The sequence below is a fragment of the Plecotus auritus genome (assembly GCF_963455305.1).
Source record: "Plecotus auritus genome assembly, chromosome: 10".
NCBI lineage: Eukaryota > Metazoa > Chordata > Mammalia > Chiroptera > Vespertilionidae > Plecotus > Plecotus auritus.
In genome coordinates, this window is record NC_137785.1 from 46,829,252 (window position 1) to 46,850,417 (window position 21,166).

At 43.6% G+C, this 21,166-nt stretch overlaps 1 protein-coding gene across 1 annotated transcript in view; it reads right to left on the reverse strand.

Moving 5' to 3' along the window:
- Positions 1–410: 410 nt before the first annotated feature.
- The window catches only part of TANGO6 (transport and golgi organization 6 homolog), a 151,738-nt gene continuing 130,982 nt past the window's right edge, over positions 411–21,166 (reverse strand). Inside the window, exon 18 of the mRNA XM_080645013.1 lies at positions 411–825. Within this exon, the coding sequence (XP_080501139.1) occupies positions 649–825 (177 nt within the window). The 3' untranslated portion in view covers positions 411–648. The remainder of the gene's footprint in view (positions 826–21,166) is intronic.

Consider the following 21,166-nt stretch of genomic DNA (forward strand, 5'->3'; position numbering starts at 1 on the left):
GCTGCAACCAAAATTCAGTGGCCAAAGTATCTAAATAAAAAGGACTCCACGGTGCTACATCCGAAATGATTTCAATCCACCTGGCATCGGGTCACCAATATGCAGTGCACTTTCCAGTACGCATTTCGTACTAAACCACCGTCTAAGCGCCTGCCTTTCTAAAGGAGCAGAGGACTGAATGCAGGATGTAACTCCCTCAACTGAGATGTTGGTGGTTCCCTTCTCCTATAATCAGGGCAACTCTATGCAAACTAGCAAAGGGAGTGGAAGAAAATGGCCTGGGAGGACAGACACAGGGCTTACCCTTCTTCTCTGGAAGATGCAACCAGCCTGATTCTCTTTTTTGGAAATCAAATCCTCGACAGCATAGCTTTCCATCTCGATTGCAGAGGACCAGATTCAGACCTGTTTCTCTTTCCAGCCAGGGTAATTTTATTCCATTTTGCATGTTTCGGTAACAATTTCCTTCCCCTCCCTACCTCCAACTGCATTCTGAAATGCCTCTTGACCAGAGACACAAAGCCACCTCCAGAGTCAGCCATATTGCCAGCATCGAAGAGGCAGTGGGCCACCTGCTGGAAGGCGTGGGCACTGCTCTGGCTACTTGGTTCTTCTCTGCCTCCTTGATGGCCTTTGAGCCAGCCAGGTCTATGGCAGGACCACAATCTTTTTCTCCAGCTTCTGTGGTGGAAACAGGAAGTTTCTCATTATTTCATCCAGCTCTTCCAAAGCCAGCTGGGCATGGAGCCTGGCCACGTCATCAGGCTCCAAACGCACGACATGCTTCAGCAGGTGGTAGAGATCCTTGAGAACGTCCCTCAGCACCTGTGCGAGAGAGAGTCGTGTCTGTGTCTCCTGTGTCAACATTTCCAAGAATGACCAAATTGCCTTCTCCTGCCCGGCCAGCGTGGCTCAGTGGTAAGGGTTGACCTATGAACCAGGAGGTCATGGTTCGATTCCCAGTTGGGGCACATACCTGGGTTGCAGGTATGTATTTTGCTTAGAAGAAATAGGGCCTATAATCTTAACCACTATGCTATGCTGTGTTCTTTCTATTTATTAATAATGCTACCCACATGCATCAGGTTGGGTTTACCTCACTATATGCAAACATCTATGACAATAATTGGTTCAAATGAACTTAACATTTTTTTCTCAAACAACTGGAACTTGAAGAGTTGACTGTACATCGAAGTCTGTGCCAATATATAATTTCTAAAAAAGGAGGATGATCAGTCCTGGCTGGTGTGGCTCAGTTGGCTGGGCAACATTCTGTGCACTAAAGGGTTGCTGGTTCAATTCCCGGTTAGGGTACATGTCCTGCATTGCAGGCTCGATCTCCAGGAGGGGCATGCAGGAGGCAGCCAATCAAAGTTACACTCTCACACTGGTGTTTCTCTCTCTCTCTTTATCAATTTTTAAAAAGTAATAAATATGTATAATAGCCTATATAATATAAACATGGAGTATTTCTGCAAAAATACATTTAAAAACTAGTTGTTGGGGGGGGGCAATGAGGGGATAAGGACACATATGTAATACTTTAATCAATAAAGAAATTTAAAAAATATATAAATACATTATTTTCCAGATTCATGAAAAACAACAACAACAAACAAACAAACAAAAAAAAACTAGTTGTCTCCAGAGAGGGAAACTGGGGAGAAATAGGGGGAATTATATACTCTTTTGTACCTTTTCAATGTTTAATTTTATGAATATTTTACCTATTAAAAAATAAATAAGCTTTTTATTGAACTGAATCAATTCCTAGATAATGCTTTTCCTAAGGCCATTTCATAGGTAAAACAGATAAGGAATCTGCCCTTAAAAGGCTCACAGATGAGACATGCATATAAATAAAGGCGGTACAGAACCTAAGTGTCCTAAAAAAGAGCAGGGAGATGAGAGGTTAGAGAAAAGAGAGGTCACATTTGAAGAACAGGAAGTAAACTGGAGATGGTGCACAGAAATGATTAATTCAGTACACGGTCTGGGCCCAAGGACTCCTGCGCATTCCACACAAGTATTCTAAGTGTGTATGTAGCACCACATATTCTGGAATTGCTAGAGAACAGAGAAAAGGCCCTTTCCATCTTCTGTATTCTTGATCAGCATGGGTACCAGGGGGCGGAAGGAAGAAGGAAGGGAAAAAGGGTCATACAAATCAAGCCCGCAGGCCACAGGGCTGGTCTCCCTCGTGTCCCCTCGGCTCCAGTTGTGCAGGCCTCCTTTCTTTCCTTGTCTGAGCAAAGCTCCTTCCCTGCATATGCTGTTCCCTCAGCCTGGAAGACTATTTCACTTCCTCTTCACCTTAGAACTCCTACTTATTCTTTGCCTAAAATAACACTTTCGCAGGGTTGCCTTCCCTGAACACCCACTGGAAGCCTTACTACCCTACCTGTAGTTTTTGTTTGTGGCCTCTATCACAATCGTGATTTAAATGTTTGTTGCTTAATTTAAAAGCTTTCCTCACTGGTCTCAGGTACTACTGACACTGAGGCCATGTCTTGTCTTGTCCACCTGCTGTAGTCTCAATGCCTCATACGATAATTGGCACATGGCAGGTACCTAAGGCATATTTATGAATGAAAAAAGGCATGTGCACGCTACTCTTAGCCAGTCTCTCACTTGGTAAACACTAAAAATGTTAAGGACATCTATTGAAACAATGCTAGACAACCTGGATCAACTTCAAGGGTATATGATCTGTGCAGTCACATATGGTAGGGGCCCACAATCAGAGGGCCCCATGCTTGCTTTAATAATCTGCTGTTGTCGCCTTAAAATTCTTAATAATTTTATCTTTGAACTTGTGTGTTTATGTGAAGTCTAATGGGACAAAGGAACATGAGTGTGAGCAGAGCAGATATGGCCAATATGCATATCCACCGTTCTTTGCCAGTGCATTTGAATATAGCGTTTGCCGTGCCCCGTGAGCACAGAATTCTGAAGGATCCACAATGTGTGGAGTTGAGCAATGTTCAAAGCCAGTAACGGGGAGTATGTTTGTTACATTTATAGCTGAGTGAACGGAGGCACTGACAGCCTGGAGAGGCCTCATTCTCCATTTGAACCAGAACTTGCTTCAAACACAGAAAGAAGGAATGGCTTTCTAAGAAGCATGGGCCAGTAAGGAACTCTATGTACCCTCCATGTTGCCTCCCTGTTTTAGCCAACCATTTACACGGAAAATGGTGACATGGAAGAAAATAGGACAACCCACAGTCATATTCCTTTCAGTCCGTTCTCCCATCAGTAAACCGAAGGTAAAGAGTGTGGCAGAATATGCATGGATCAAGAAGTGAAATAAAACAAGTGAGTGTTTTGTGTGGAGTCCCCACCGTTCTGCTCAGAAGGAAATACATACGCACGTAAAACCTACAGAATATAAATTGTGTAATTTCGGTGATTCTACATCTGAATTAAATATTCTTATATTTGCATTTTAAGTGGGCATTGCACAATATAAAGGTGAACAGTAAAATTCATGCTAATAACTTATATCTTTCTTTACTTAGAATAAAACTAGTAGCAAATAATAAGCACCACGACAAACTGAGAGAGAGAGATGATGGCAGGAAAAAAACTCTATATTTTAAAAATATGCGGGCAAAAAAGGGACAACACACTAAACCTGACAAACTCAGGGGACGCCCACATGATGAGCCTTACAAACCCAGGGACTAAAGTAACAACACAGCATATTCTGAACTAAGAATTCCTAACTAAACGTGGGTCATGGCGGGTAGTCATGTCCTAGGCCTGTAGCTTCCTGACCGCGGTCAATCTTTAACCCTGAAACTGTCTACTGTCTTTGGGCCTCTAAGATAACATACCTTGGAAATGTCAGAGTAATCTTCTTTTCTACTAGCAGACTCCTTGAAGGAACAGCCTGGGTACCGGAGCCTACAGTGTTATCTTTTTGACCACATACCATCTCTATGTGCTGTAAATGTTAATGATTAACTATCATGTACCCACCTGTATAAAAGACTTATGTGTCTCTCCATTTCACTTTTTTTTTTATTCAGTCCTCAGAGATGTCCCCACCTCCCTAATCTACCACCAATGGATTTCATTAACCCTCTTACATCTCCTTTGATCCAATGTATAAAATGAGCTGCAAAACTACCATTCTCCAGAGCATTTTCTTAATCCATCGAGATATTGCTTCCCAGCAATTGTCAGTTTGGCTCAAAAAAAAAAATTGTGTAAGACTTTTTCCTAGGCTGGATGTTCTTTTGTTCATGCCATTAGCAACACATTTTTCTTTTCTTTTCTTCTTCTTTTTTCTTTTTTTTTTTTTTGAACAAGGGACCCTGCATTTTCACTCTGCTCTGGGCCCCACATATTATGCAGTCAGCCTTGAAGACAACTCTCTGAGCTCCTTGCCCAACGATACCACATTAAGTGATGGACAAAACCTCACAAAGATGCTGCCCGTCCATATTGTGCACTTGCTTCCTGGGTTTTCTCAAAAAGCTGTGGAGACACAATAGGGGTTAGGTCTCCTGGTGGAGGCATCTGACTCTAACTGGGGCACTATCCCAGCTGCCCTTTCTTTCCTTGGGGCTGGCAATGTGAAAAAGGGAGATGAATCCGGAAAGAGGATGACTCCCCATAGCTATGCCTCATGCTCATGATTACTCACTCATTCAATAATCATTATAAAGGGCCTACTTCATGCCCAGGCAGTGGGCTGGTGATAAAAAGATGAATAATGCACAAGCCCTACCCTCTGGCAGCTACAGCCTAGCGGGGAGGCAGACTCATACCCCAGACAGCAAGATCCTCACTGTAAGAGATAAATAAATACGTGATTCTGTGGAAGCAAAGGAAGTGATTTCCGCCAGTGGAGGTGGGTGGGGAAAGAATAACTCCCTACTATGCAAAAGGGCCATCACTGACTTTCATTTGTATGTAGCCAATGGGTGGCACAAAGGAGTGGCTTGGGAAGCTTCAAGGAGTCTCCTCATCTCCAAGCCACCTAAAATAAATGCAGACTGTGAACAAACCAGGCATCCTTGCTATGCAAATACATCTTAAAGACAAGTCTCCTAACACACGCTCCAACGGATTACATAGAAATTCTAGAGCTCCTACAGTTTATTACAAGGTCACCTGTTTTTTCTTAAGAAAAAATTTTTTTTTTGCTAGAGCCTCCTAACATTCAGAGCAAGGTTAGCTTTTACTTGTTAAAAAGGAAGTTCTAAGGCACTCTGTTCTTTTCTGGTGTGGGAAGGAACAGTCCCCTCAGCACGCTGTGTCCTTAAAATCACAATAATGCTTGTGCAAACACCACTCCATACTGGAGGGGTGCTGAGCTCCTCGTTATCAGTTACCGGATCTCCTTTTGCAGGTAACTTGAGTGTTAGGCATAGGCTCCTTCTTAATTAATGGGTCTACCTTAGCAACCCACCCTGGTACGCCTCTCCCCAATCCCTGAAACCCTGGGGAGCCCACACATCACAGGACTTCCTCTGGACTCCCCAGGGATCAAAGCTTCCTGCCAGCCAGGGATTGTCACCAAATCCGGTGGATCAGGGGCTGAATACAAGGAGAGTTCAAAGTTAAAGTTACTCACAGGAGCTTCTGTGGTGGGCAGGATATAGGCAATCCCACAGAGGAAACCTCTCATTAAGAGTTCAACACACCTGCTCTTCATCCCTCCACGCATCAGGCCCAAGGACTCCGGGGAGAGGAGGAGGGGGGTACAGATATGAGTGGGGGTGAGCCAGGAATATCTTAAAGAAGTACCAAGATTTGCAGTCTGAAAACTCCCTGGAAAGGGGTAGGGTTCAGGTGCTTTAGTAAAAGAATTTAGAGTGTTAGCCCAACACACACACACACACACACACACACACACACACACACACACACACTTCCTCTCTTCCCCTCCCCTCCCCCTCCTGGCACCAGTTCCCTGAAGCACACAATGCTGATACTTCAGGGACAAGGGTAAATCTTTAGGGTTAGACGTGGCTTAGAAAAGACCAGGTGAGGGAGAGGCAGGACCCACTGAAAAGGGAACAGTGTGAGCGGAAGACTGCCTTGGGCACACAGGTGCACTTTCAATGGAATAGCAGGAAAGCAGGGTTTGACTCTTTCAATGGGCTTGACCTGGAACATCCCCAAAGTGGTTATTGTACCTGAGCTGAGATCAAAATAAGCAATACATGGCAGATATCTTTCTTCTTTTTAATTCCTACATTTATTTTTTTATTATAAAGCAATCTAACCACAGCCCAGAGTATCTGGAAGATAGAGGAAGGAAAAAAGAAGTCCTTGGTCATACTCTCTAGCGTAAGCCCCACCAGTAAAGATGTTCAGTAATTGGTAGATTTAGTTACATTAAAAATATTGTTTTAATATTTAAAAAGTCATTTATACTTCGAGGTGATTTTACAAATGGAACTTAAGCAATGAAATTGCTATTCTTCTGCTACTATTATGTGAGATCAATAAGACATGACACAAATGGTCACAAACAAGACATTTACAGAAATAAGAACTAGGAAAGATGGAATCCAGTGGAGGATTTTCCATCTATAATTTCTTAATATTTAAGGGGAAATAGGTTGCTCAATATAAAAGGATAAAGAGTTCAGTGCTAGCATATACTAACTATACTTAGAAATTCAAACTTCTATTGAACCAACAGATGAGGCAAAAAAAAAAAAAGATCAGAAGAAAGCAAACGAAATTCCATACAATCCTATCAACCACCAATTGTGGCTCCCTTTATGGCTAAAAAAATGAGTAAGTACTGGCACAAAGACAGAAACAGAGGACTACCAGGGAAGTTAGACTTTGAAGTAAAAAGCAGGGCAGACACAAGAGAAGAGGTGGACTGAGTTAGTGGCTGCAGAGTGGCTAGCAGACAAAACATTCTCTAGATTGGGGATCGGAAGGGGAAGAAACCCCAGAATCTGATTAGTTCTGTTTTAAAACACGTTGAAATAAGCATTAAGTTAGTTTAGTGTGAACCTGTTAGGGAACTATAAGCCAGCTTCTAAGAATCTTTATTTTGACCACTGGGCCTTGATGTTAAAACCAATGTATGATGGGGTGGCTGAGGGAACTGAAAGTGAACAGATGAGACTAGGAATGGGGCAGAGAGTCAAGGATCATCAACAGAGCACAACTCGGCCAGCATTCCCCAAGCGGTGTACAGGAGACTATGCTAAGCATTCTGTGATGAAGGCCAGTGCCCACCCTTCAGGAGCGCCCACCCTGTGGGGGAGACAGACTTGCAGAGGGAACCTAATTGCCTGGAGGCAGGCGGATTGGGTGAAGTGAACCCTGGCTCTCCCAATTACTAGCTAAGGAATCCTGAGTAAACTACTTCAGCTCCTGGAACCCAGCGATCTCATCTGTAAAATGGAGACAACACGGCCACCTTTTAAGGTTGTTGTAAGAATTAATGTCTATAAAGATCCCAGCACAAGGACTTGCATGTGGTGGGTGCTAAATAAGAGGCAGTTTGTCAGTTTGCCCCACTAATACTGTGGTCTCTTTGAGGTTCAGGACTGTGTCCAACTTATTACTCTTCTACCACTGAGGCCTAGATCAGCGCCTGGCATAAAGTAAAATTTTGATGAATGAATGAATGACAACAATAGCTACACCTTACATATACCTGTTATGTGCCAGGTATGGTTTTAGGTATTTTATCTACACTAACTTACTTAATCCTCACAACAACACAAAGACAGAAGTACTATTATCATCTCCAATTTGCCGAGGGCCACACAGCTAGTAACAGGTAGAGCCAACATGCAAACCGGCAGCTGACTGAGCCAGCCATGGGCTTTACTAACCACTGTACCATTTTGCCTCTAAAAGTGGTGATTATTTTAACGTCTACAAAGTGGGGAGCATAAAGCATGTGAGAGTACTTTGTTCTCAAAAGCAAAGTGATATATAATTCAAAATAGCGTTGCTATTACTACTCCGACATTGAGGTAACTGGATTTACCACCAAGGGGCTAAGAAAATGAGGGGAAAGGCAAAACTCTGAAAACAGAACAGAGGCTAAAAAAAAAAAAAAAAAAAAAAAAAGTGGTCAGGAAGTCAGAAAGATGAACAAATGGAGGAGAATTAGAAGAAAAGGGAAGGGATCTAAGAGAGGGAAATGGGCTTACGTCGTCTGAGCGTACTATGGGGGCCAGAGTGGGTGCCTGCAATCGGGAACACTGATTGTGCTATCCGCAGAGCTGAGCACCAGGAGGGATTCTGCTGAGCAAGCAGAGGGGAGCCAGGCTCTCTAAGATAATGGGCAGGAAACAAATGAATTGGGGAAGCAAGGAGGTAGACAATCCGCACCTCATTCTGGCCTGAAGAATGAATGCTTTATTGATAAAACCCAAACCTTCGCTTTGATGGGTCTATGAAAAAGAAATGAGGGCCAATTCAGACAGAAAGACCAGGCTTTTGAGTCACTTCATTGAAAGCGTAGGGAGGGTCAGCTAAGGGAGACGGGATTAATAATGTCTAAGAGGTTTCTATCCATGCCTGACAGAGAATCTCAAACATGCTGAATTCAGGGTAGCACTATTATTACCCGAGGTTATTGGGCTTTTCAAAACGCTTTGATTCCAAAGTATTTTTCTCTGTTAGACCCAGAGATAAATGGCATTTTTACCCTTTCTGGATTGTGTCTGGCTGTTAAATGGGGAGGCTATCTCATGTGAAAATTGGAGATGGGCAAGGATTTTCGATGAAGAGTAAGGGGGGAAAATTTAACTGGTCAAGTGCCAAAAATACGACAGGGACATAGACAGGCTGAGCAGATCAGGTACAAAGACCAAGACAGACAATTAACCCCTGGTAGGGGTGACAGCTTAGGGGCCCAAACAAAAAGTAGGCAATTGGACTTACTCCTAATTGTGTGTGCCCTGAGGCATGCGACCCAAGGCTTCTGGGTGTCAGACAGCGCTGACAGGGCTACATCCAGCTCTCTGTGGCAGACACAAAATCGGTAGCAGCTCTGGCGCTGGGAGCAGCGGTGGCAGCATCTTTCAGAATGTCTTTAAATAGCAACCTGAGGAAGGCAGCAGCTTTCCTACACCCCCACAGGCACGGAAATAGAACAAAGAAGGCAGGAAAAATGGCCGGAGTATGTGCAGACAGCAGGCTGTTGCTCATGGGAGAGATTGGCAGCTTTTTCCTTAGAAGGTGATTGCAATCCCAGCTTTCAGACTGTATTCCATTACCACGTCTGGGGGAAAGGGTTTCCTTTTCCCTGGCCCTTGAAGTTCTCCATGCGGACACCCTGCGGAGGCAGCACAGCTCTGCTCCCTTTCTGCATCTAATGTCTCCCACGTGGGAATAGATGGCACCAGCTAGAAGCTCACTCCTACCATATAGTGCGTGGTTACTACGTTTCAGTCACTGTGCTAGCCCTTCACACACATTTAATCCTATGAGGTAGATGTGATTAGGCCCAGTTTACAGATTTGGGAAAGGGGATTTAGAGACCATTCGTGTATTTGCTCAAGGGCACAGCTAGAATTCAAACCTGTGTCTGTCAGATCTAACTCTGCAAACCTTGCTTTTAAATATGTGCAGTCACAAAGAAATCCAATATGCAGAAGGAAGCTAAGGAGAGACGATGACCTTTTTCCTGCACATCAAGGCTGTTTATTTGGATGGGGCCTGGTTAGGGAGGAAGGGCAGCAGCCACCAGGCAATTAGTTGACCACAAGGTTTGGGTTTCCTTTGTGGCATGGATTTGCAGGGCCAGCCTCACCCCAGGCTCATGGGGTCACACAACTTCAGGTCTAGCCTGACGTGGCCACAGGTGAAATGCAGGCCACTCTCCTTAGGATATTTGCTCAGCGGATATCAATGCTCTGTGCCAGATGCTTCAGGAACAAAAGGTTATAGAATTAGACCAAAGGCCAGAGAAAATCAGAGTCACTGACGCATCAGAGGCCCTGGTAGGGTTTCTATTATGTGCTAATATATGGCGAAGACTAGATGGGACTCAACTGGAAAAAGCAACTGACCCACCCACATGTATGTCTACAGTCCAGACTTTGCCTCTGAGCAGCACCACTGTCCTAGTGTAGTGATTCTCCACCCTGCAGCACATTACAAACCCCTGGAGAACTTTTTTTTTTTAAAAGCGCTTTTTTAAAAAAAATATATTTTATTAATTTTTTACAGAGAGGAAGAGAGAGGAGAGGGATAGAGAGCTAGAAACATCGATGGGAGAGAAACATCGATCAGCTGCCTCCTGCACACCTCCTACTGGGGATGTGCCCACAACCAAGGTACGTGCCCTTGACCAGAATCGAACCTGGGACCCTTCAGTCCGCAGGCCGACGCTCTATCCACTGAGCCAAACCGGTTTTGGCCCTGGAGAACTTTTATTTTATTTTTTTAAAATATATTTTATTGATATCTTACAGAGAGGAAGGGAGAGGGATAGAGAGCTAGAAACATCGATGAGAGAGAAACATCGATCAGCTGCCTCCTGCACACCTCCCACTGGGGATGTGCCCGCAACCAAGGTACATGCCCTTGACCGGAATCGAACCCTGGACCCTTCAGTCCGCAGGCCGACGCTCTACCCACTGAGCCAAACTGGTTTCGGCCTGGAGAACTTTTAAAATGCCTGGGCCCCAACCTGACAATAGCATCAGAATCTTAGGGATTGGTGCTCAGGGCTTAATGTGTGTGTGTGTGTGTGTGTGTGTGTGTGTGTGTGTTTGTTCTTTTTACACTCTCCAAGTGACTCTAATAAGCAGCCAGAATACAGTAGTTCAGAATGTTAGGAAAAAAACACTGGATAGGAGACTTATAAAAGATATGCCATGGTTTCAGAAGTAGAGATCACTGTTATGACTTTGCCTACGAAAAATCTAAGTGCCAATAACGAGTGATGTGATTTGGACATAATCTATTACATTCTTGGAATTTTCTAAACTATCAGCAGCCAGGTCTTCATTTTACAGTAAGGGGGACAGGGTTTAAATGAATTTTGATCCACAAATTAAGATTTTTATCTTTTTTTCCAAAATCTTAAAAATTTATTCCCAATCATGTGTATGTGAAGTGAGATTCTGAACACAGAGTGTGACAGGCTACCAACGTGCCGCTGCCTCTGTTGCTAGCTTAGCTGGAATTATGGCCGAAACCTCTGCCCAGATGGGAGAAGTTGAGGGGAATACATGTGCCATAAATGTAAATAAATAAATAAATAAACTGTGTGTGGAGGGGAGAAGCCAAGTTTTGTTTTTTTAAAAAATATGTTTTTGTTGATTTTAGAGAGAGGAAGGAAGATAGAGAGATCAATCAAACCATCAATGATGAGAAACATAGATCAGCTTCCTCCTGCATACGCCCTACTGGGTATGGAGCCCACAACCCAAGCATGTACCCTGACCAGGAATCAAGCCAGTGACCTGCTGGTTCACGGTTCAACGCTCAACCACTGAACCATACCAGCGGGCAAGAAGCCAAGTTTCGAAATGCAGATATCTGGCTACATATCAACATTCATTCTGTCACTCTGCCTCAGGCCTTTTTCTCCCAATGCTTTGGGGACAGCATGTCTACAACCCACTGTAACACAAACTTTAGGCATTTCCAAGTAAGAGGTAAAATTCCCTCCTAGAGAGAACTTGTTCAGACAACTGCTGCTCTTGGCAAACTGGAACACTGGAGGAAGTCCCAGGTTTCCAGTTCAAGGTGTACTAGGAAGAAGTCTACTTAGGCAGGTACAAAGAAATTCCAGAGATGTGTTCATGCCTAGCAGAGAAAAGATTTCATGTACTCTCTCAATAAACATTTATTAAGCACTTACTTTGTGCAAGGCAATGTGCTAGATTTTGGGAATATAAAAATGAAGGGAATGAGGTACCTAGGGGAGTCATTCACTGAGGCAGACAGAATGGTGATTGCTAGGAGCTGTGGAGAGAGGAGAACTGAGTGTTTAATGGGCAAAGAGTGTCAGTTTTGCAAGATGGAAAGAGTTCTGTAGAGGGATAATGGTGATAATAGCCTAGCAATGTGAATGTATGTATTTATTTTTTAATCCTCACCCAAGGATATTTTTCCATTGATTTTTACAGAGAGTGGGAGAGGGAAAGACAGAGAGAAATATCGAAGTGAGAGAAACACATTGATGGGTTGCCTCCTGCACGGGCCCTGACCAGGGCCCAGGCCAGGTAGGGGCCTGCAACCAGGGTATGTACTCTTGACCAGAATTGAACCCGGGACCCCTTGGTCCACAGGCTGACGCTCTATCCTCTAAGCCAAGCAGGCTAGGGCACAATGTGAATGTATTGAAATGCTTCTGAACCATACAGTTAAATATGGTTATGATGCCTGGCTGATGTGACTCAGTAGTTGAGCATCAACGCACAGTTGGCAATCAGGAGGTAGCCGATCAATGATTCTCTCTCATCATTGATATTTCTAACTCTCTCTCTCCCTTCCTCTCTCTGAAATCAATAAAAACATTTTTAAAAAATGGTTACATTGGTAAATTTCATCACAACTTTTAAAGAAAGTGATTGATGTTTCCAGGGGCTTCACATGACATCAGATGTGAACAAAGCACAATATCTACTCTAGTCCTGCAGAGACTGGAGAATCGAGGACTAATTTTACCTGAGAAACCAGGAAAGGCTTTTCACAAGGAGTATAACACTTACATAGAGTCCTAAAGAATGAATAAGAGCTTAGCAGGTGCACAGGTGGAGGGTGGGTGGGTGGAGAAGACACTTGAGGCATAAGAAACAGTATGGACCAAGAGGTGGAGGCAAGAACTAGTATGTAGCTTATCTGGAGTTTGCAAGCAGTTCTCAGGGCATAGGAGGAAAAGTATGGGAGAGACAGTTATAGAAGTCAGGGGGGTCCAGGTTACACACGGCCTTCTATGTCCTGTTAAGGAGCCTGGTCTTTACCTTATGGACCACAGTGAACCATTGAACAAGGTTAGGTGGGGACTGGATCTCAGCAGATCTGCATTTCAGAAAGATCCTGGCTGCTCCCTGAGTAACTGAATACCTGTTGATCCCAGAGAAATAGAAGGAAGTCTAGTGGTTAAGGAAACAGGGTTCTAGGAACCCAAGCTTGTCCCAATACACCTATAACAGTTTACCTCTTCCCCAAGTACAGTCTCAGGCCAGTTTGAATTAGTGTCTTCAGAACAGCCAACCTGGCAATAAGGCAGCCTGGGCCTGCACTCAGTTCTACCTTTTATTGGCTGTTTGACCTGGGCATCAAAATGTAAAATTCTGGACCTCAATTTTCTTATCTATAAATAGAATTAATAAGCATATTTTTCTCACCATGTGTGATCAATAATATAATGAATGTAAAGAACTTAGCTCTTGCCTGCCATACAATAAGCCCTTAGTAGATGTTAGTTGTATTATTATTAAATACTAAACCTCAGAGAACATGGGATTTATTTGGAGCAGATTTGCTAAGAGCAAACAAACCATGGGCGATGAGCAATGAGCTGGAACAGACCCCAGAGCATCAATCCTGAATGTCATTTCATGTCACCCACTGAGGGAACACTGCGTCAGAATTCCCTTTCAGAGAATGGAGCAAAGATAAGTGGGTTTTGCAACCCAGAGGCCATCTAATTATCAGAATAATCACATTCAGGGGAGGAAACAATTCCCAATCATGCTGCAGGGCAGGAGGAAAGTCCCAAGACTCTCATTCCCCAGCCTGGCAGCCCCGAAGGTGCTTGGTCTCCATCAGTTTTTCTCTGCTCCCTGCTTTTTCCAGTTCTGTGTACATTATGGGAAGTTGCTGGATGGCGTAGTCCATGGTTGGACTGTGTTTTTGGCAAGAGATAATGGAACATGAGGAAGCCAGGGTTGTTTTCTGTCTCTGCATTCTGAACAGTTCACATTAGCAGGTCCTGGGAGGTCAGGGCACCAGGGTCCAAGGCTGGCCCCAAACACACCTCTCACTGTTCCATACACTCCAGGGTAGACAGTAAATAAGCTGTAAGGAGGTAGTCTTTTGGGTATCAAGTTCCCCGGACCTGAAGCAGCCTTCTGTTAGTCATGATCTGTACAGAGAAAGCCCAAGTGACTCCGTTTCTGAGTCCTTCAGAAGACAGTCACAGAATATGTGGGGCCAGTTCTGGGGTCACTCATCTGGGCTCACCAGCTCTGTCACTAGTTGTTGGACAAGTTACTTATCTTCTGTCTTTGTTCCCTCGTGTGTAAATGGGGTATTATACATACCTAAATGGATTATGAAGATTAAAGAATGAATTAACATAAAGCACTTAGATATAAGTGCTATCATAAAGTAAATGCTCAGTAAAAGTACTTTTGTAGTTTATCATTTTGGAAAATCAATTATCCAATGCACATCTGAGTTGCCAGTACAAGATATCTGTATCTTGGATCTTATCTAGAGAAAACATTCCCACACTTGCTGTTTAAGTTGTGCTCCAACTCATCTTTGTAACGTGAACCTGTTCCAGGTGAATAACTGAATTAGGTAAGAGGGAGAGGAGGGGGAATACTATACTTTCATTAGCACTTGGCCATTGTACGCTACCAGGAACAACTGGAAATGAGTGCTAATTCTTCCTGGCAATCGCTTTGGAAAATTATAACCACAGTCTCTTCATGAACTTTATTTCCTCATTCATAAATAACATCATTGGACTATTTCCCAAAGTATGTTTCATGGAATATTATTACTTGGCATGCTTATAATGAAAAAAGCGTTCCTTGGTAAATGAGTTGGGGAATTGTTAGTTTTCTTTGCTGCAGGACTTCTCAGATTCCTTAATAGGCTAACCTGCACCAAGCCTCCAAGAGGGGAATATACAGTTGTCTACAGCATCTTCCAAACTCATTTGACCATGGAGACCTGATGTCAAAGGAGCAACTCATGAGGTTTCTGTAAGATATAAATCAGTCTCTAAGGCCTCTTCCACACCCAACATTCTAAAACTAGTAGCCCTGCGCACGAATCCGTGTGCCGGGAGCTCTCTGCGGGCCTGGCCGTTCTGTGCCTGCTGCCCAGAGGCTCTCCACGACACAAGCGTTCCGCGCCCCGGCCTGGCCAGAGGCCCATCGGCGGCTGGGCACGGAACACTTGTCTCATCGCTGCGGTGATGAAGCAAGCATTCCACCAGGCCGCTCACACTGCCCACCCTCAGCAGCCACCCCCCGGGACTGGGGGACTCTGGCAGGGCTGAGAGGACTGGGCGCTGCCATCTTGTGGCTATGGGCGCTGCCATCTTTGTGATGGAGTGATGGTTTATTTGCATATTACTCTTTTATTAGATAGGATTCTGTATTTAAATGATATTACCTTCTTCTTGGCCATTTTATTTTATTTACTTTTTAAATTGAATTTATTGGGGGTGACATTGGTTAATAAAATTATATAGGTTTCAGATGTACAATTCTATAATCTTCTCAGACACTTTAGATCAAATTAAGGGTAAAGAGGCCTGGCCAGTGTGGCTCAGTGGTTGAGCGTCAATCCATAAACCAGGAGGTCATGGTTTGATTTCTGGTCAGGGCACATGCCTGGGTTGCAGGCTCGATCCCCAGTGTGTGGCATGCAGGAGGCAGCTGATGAATGATTCTCTCTCATCACTGATGTCTCTCTCTCTCTCTCTCTACCCATCTCTCTCTCTCTCCTTTCCACTCTGAAACCAATTAAAAAATAATAATAAGGGTAAAGAGAAAGCTATCCTACAGAAAATAAAATAGCATAAGCCAGATGCAGAAGAGAAAGAAAAACCAAGTTCTAACATATGTAGATCTATGTAAATGATATGCAGACAAGGCAGAAAGGGAGCAGTTTTAAATGTTAGGGCTTCTAAACTGTCACTTATGTTCTCACTAGAAAAGGGTGACTATACATTTTAGCAGACACAGTAAGGTCCTAATCTTTTCAAATTATCGCTAATGATAAAAGGATTTGGACAAGTTCCTGTTGAGATCTAGCTAAATCTATGGAGTATCCTCTACCCCTAAGTACTGACCCCAGCCTCTCCTCTCACACATGGCTGTGTTGGAGGCTGAACACGGTTTTACATAAACCAGCAACCCCACGTACCCCACCTGGCTCAGCCTGGAATGAGCATCTGGGCTTAGTTGAACATTGTATCTTCCCTCAAATTTTTTGCATTTCAGGCCAGAGAGGGAATCTGAGTCCTGGGTGTAAGATGTGGCGCTGGCCACTGGCAGTGGTCATGTTGCTGCCACAGGAAGAAAGCTGGACTCCAGTGCAAGAGAATGAAGGCAAAGTGCAGGAAGAAGCAGAGACAAAAGATGGAGCATTATAGTTCCTGCGTCTGGGTCACTGATGACCAGCTCAGCCCTGCTTTCCCTGCAATGTGCCTGTTCTCTCTTCTTTGGATTCAGGAGGCTGAAAAGTTCTCTTTGCTCCAGCTTATTGAGAACTAGGTTTCTGCTGTTTAAAACCAAAAGAGCTCTGACTGTAGTCACATGTCCCCCACATCTCCTTTCTCTATCGATAAAGAAAGCAGAATCCTGAAAGCTGGTGGATTGAACACATGTACACACCACTGCTCTCTCCTCAGGCCCCACTAAAATGACAGTAACGGGATAAAAATGGTATGAAGTTGCCAAAACCGGTTTGGCTCAGTGGATAGAGCGTCGGCCTGCGGACTGAAGGGTCCCAGGTTCGATTCCGGTCAAGGGCACGTACCTTGGTTGCGGGCACATCCCCAGTGGGAGGTGTGCAGGAGGCAGCTGATCGATGTTTCTCTCTCATTGATGTTTCTAGCTCTCTATCCCTCTCTCTTCCTCTCTGTAAAAAAATCAATAAAATACATTTAAAAATAAAAAATAAAAAAATAAAAATGGTATGAAGTTATCAGAACAAAAAGAACTAACAAGGCGGGGGTGGGGGTGGAGGGGCAATGGGGTGATAATGACACATATGTGATACCTTAATCAATAAAGGGGAAAAAAAGAACTAAGAAGGCAATTTTAACACTAGAAACAGTTAGATGAATCCTGATTTGCCCAGGTTAGTATGTTTTATGTCTGCTACATTGGAATAATTATTAATAGTGTCCTCTTTTGCTCTTAAAAGTATTCTGGTTTGGATGACAAATTGATTCATTAAACCAAAGCCCAGAAGCAAGCCTAATGCACCAGGGAAACTCAAAAACGTTCAGGAGCTGATGATCCATACCTCTTAAAAAGGAGGTGAACAGGAGCCCTGGGTGGAAGTATGCTGAGTAGTAATTATGTCTCCTGCTGCCTTCTGTTCTGTGCATCCAGGTGACTGCCCCTCCCCAACCACACCAGAAGCCTGGAGTTTTACCCGCTTAAGAGTCCAACTAGAGAGACTCTGGATAGGTGGATATTAGGTATAGATAAGATGAGGCTGCCATGTTGAAAACAGAAGGATTAAGTGAAAATCTAATTATTGATGGTGAGACCACCATATTCCTCCTTCTACGCATCTTCCAGAACCCTGGCCAGCCAGTCTACGTAGGAGACTAGATGATTCTTCTCTGACTAGTCCCAAAGAAAAGACTTCCAAGTAAGTTTTGGAGTCTCCCCATGAAATGACCTGGCCAGATTATCACCCTGTTACAAAGTCCACCAGTCCATAGCATTTCCCATGCACACAGAGCATCATCAGCTTTTGAGTGCTCTGTTCTTAAACCTTACAGGAGGCTTAGAAGGTGACCAGTACAGATAAGAGCAAGTGGATGAAGAGTTGTAGTAGTTGATGTGTTTGAACCTTTTAAGAGATTTATAAACTTTTAGCAGAGACTGGGGATGAATTGGTAACTGGTTCATAGAAGAGTAACAAATGTAAACCTGAGACATTTATGAACTTCAGAGAAAGTCAAATTTCATACAAGAAAGGAAATGAATCATAGTACATTATATGACTCAACTGTGGGTAATAGTTACACTCATAATATAAACACTGAATGCTGATATAGCAAAAACTCTAATGTAACTATACAGGGAGAACAGGGAAGGAAAATGTATATCTTTGTGAGGGCATGTTAATAATAACAACTAATATATACTGAGCTTCTAGAACAGGGGTGGGGAGCCTTTTTCCTGCCAAGGGCCATTCGGATATTTAGAATATCACTCGCAGGCCATACAAAATTATCAACTTAAAAATTAGCCTGCTATGCCTGGCCTGCGTGTCTCAGTTGTTGAGCGTTGGCCTATGAACCAGGGGTTGTGGGCTCCATCCCCAGTGTGGGGCATGCAGGAGACAGCCGATCCATGATTCTCTCTCTCATCATTGATGTCTCTCTCTCTTCTTCTCTGAAATAAATAAAAAACATATACACACACACACACACACACACACACACATATATATTTTTTAAAGTAGTCTGCTATCCTATTTGGTCAAACATTTAATTAATTCACCCCTAGTGCCTTGGTAGGGCCAGACCAAATGATTTTGTAGGCTTTATATGGCCCTCAGGTCGGATGTTCCCCACCCCAGTTCTACAACCCATATATTCTAATTACTTTCTATAAATTGGCTCACTTAATTCTTGTAACAACCCTATATTATCCCCATTTTACAGATGAGGAAATTGAGGCACAGAGAGGTCAACTAACTTGTGCAGGGTCTTACTATCAGTATGCTGCAAAGCTGGGATTCAATCCCAGACATTCTACTAGTACCTCCAGAGGCCATGCTCTAGTGCCGTGGTCAGCAAACTGCGGCTCGCGAGCCATATGTGGCTCTTTGGCCCATTGAATGTGGCTCTTCCACAAAATACCACGGCCTGGGCGAGTCTACTTTGAAGAAGTGGTGTTAGAAGAAGTTTAAGTTTAAAAAATTTGGCTCTCAAAAGAAATTTCAATTGTTGTACTGTTGATATTTGGCTCTGTTGACTAATGAGTTTGCCGACCACTGCTCTAGTGTAAGCCACTATACTTTGTGGCTTCATCCCTTCCCAATGCAGGCCAGTTTTCTCCACCTTAGGAACATAATCACTGAGTGAGTCCCACTTTTACATATTAGATCTAGTAGGAAGTCAATAAGTAAATTGAAAAATCAAGAATAGCAACATAAGCATACTGTTTAGAAATACAGAAGTAAACATTGAAAGAAACACTAATCAAGTTGAAAATAGTCGCTTCTAGAGAATGGAGGGAAAGAGAGGAGGATGGGGTTATGGATCTCTGAATTAAGCTTTGTAAAATGACTGATGTGTATGAACAACTTTTTTGAAAAATAAAAATTAAAAAACAAAAACATTAACAATAAAAAGACAAATAACCCAAATAAATGGGGAAAAAAATCTGAATAGACATTTCTCCAAAGAAGATAGACACAAATGGCTAATTAGTTCATGAAAAGATGCTCAACATCTTTAGCCATCAGGGAAACTGCAAATCTATACTAGAACACTTTTCGCCCACTAGGATGGCTCTAATTCTAGCAAATGACAGACAGTAACAAGTGCTAGAGACAATGTGGAGCATTTGGAACCCTCATACATTGCTAATGGGAATGAAAAGGGATGCAACTGGAAAACAGTCTGGCAGTTCCTCAAAAAGTTAAACAGTTACTGTATGACCCAGCAATTCCACTCCTAGGTATATACCCAAGAGAACTAAAAACATGTTGGCACAAAAACTTTTACACAAATGTGCATGAGAACATAGCCCAAAAGTGGAAACAGCTCAAATGTCCATCAACTGATGAATGTATAAATAAATGTGGTATATCCATACAATGGGATATTATTCAGCCATAAAGAATAATGAAATCCTGATACATGGTACAATACGTACAAACCTTGACCACATTATGCTAAGTGAAAGGAGGCAGACACAAAAAGCCACCTATAAATTCATTTCATATGAAATATCTAGAAAAGGCAAATCCATACACAGGAAGTGGATTAGTGATTGCAAGGGGGGAATGGTGGAAGTGACGGCTAATGGGGACAAGGCTTCTTTTTTTTGGGCTAATGAAAATGCTCTGGAATTAGGTGGTGGTGAGGTTTGCACAGCTTTATAAATATACTAAAAACTCTGTATTGTACACGTTAATACAGTAAATTTTATAGATATGAATATCTCACTTTATGAAATTATGTGATAGGCCTGGAGGTCAATTCCTCCCAGTGATACCAACAACATTCAAGGTTTAACTACAAAAAGACTGTGCACACAGCCCACAAAGGGGTGCACCAAGGGTGTCCACCTCAGGTAACTGGGGAGGCTGAGCCACTGGGACCTATATAGGACACCTAGCACACAAAGCCACTCTATCAACTCAGGGAAGCAGCCAAAATGTGGAGACAAAGAAACAGGTCACAAATGAAAGAAGTGGAGGAAAGCAAATGACTGGATATAGAGTTCAAAACCATGGTTATAAGGTTTTTCAATAATTTTCTAGAAAAGGCTGATAAATTTAGCAAGACCCTCGAGGATATGAAAAAGGACCAACTAGAAATTAAACATACACTGACTGAAATAAAAAATAATATACAGAGATCCAACAGCAGACTAGAGGATCGCAAGAATCAAGTCAAAGATTTGAAATACGAAGAAGCAAAAAAACACCCAATGGGAAAAGAAAAAAGAATCCAAAAATATGAAGATCGTGTAAGGAGCCTCTGGGACAACCTTCATCTACCTGGACTGGGCCTTGCCTTTTCCTACTCACCAACCTCCCCCAGGTTCATTCTGTCTCCAGGCTGGCATTGCTCCTCTCCTGATACCCTCCAGCCCTGCTCTCGCAGACCTTGGCTCAGATCCTGGGACAAATATGCCTCTGAAAAAGGCCTCTGATTATCTCCAGGGTTATCTAGCTACTAGAGGCCTGGTGCACAAATTCGTGTACTGGTGGGACCCGTCAGCCTGGCCTGTGGGGATATGCTGAAACCAGCAGTCCTACATCCCCTGAGGGATGAGTAATGTGCGAAGTGGCAGACAGCCAGGGAGGAGCCTGAGCCCTGGCCAGCGCTGTGCCACTCCCGCTCATCCTGGCCCCTTTGCGCCTGCCACCGCCACCGCTCAGTAGGCTCGTTGCCACTCTGCTGCGGTCTCCGCGCGCCCATCCTAGGGCGATACTGGCGCACCCATGACCTAGAAGCGGCCACGGCCTTGCACCCAGTCAGTCCCAATGCCGGTCCCAATCCTGGTTCCGGTCCGGATGGGGGAGGGGTGCACAGGGGGAG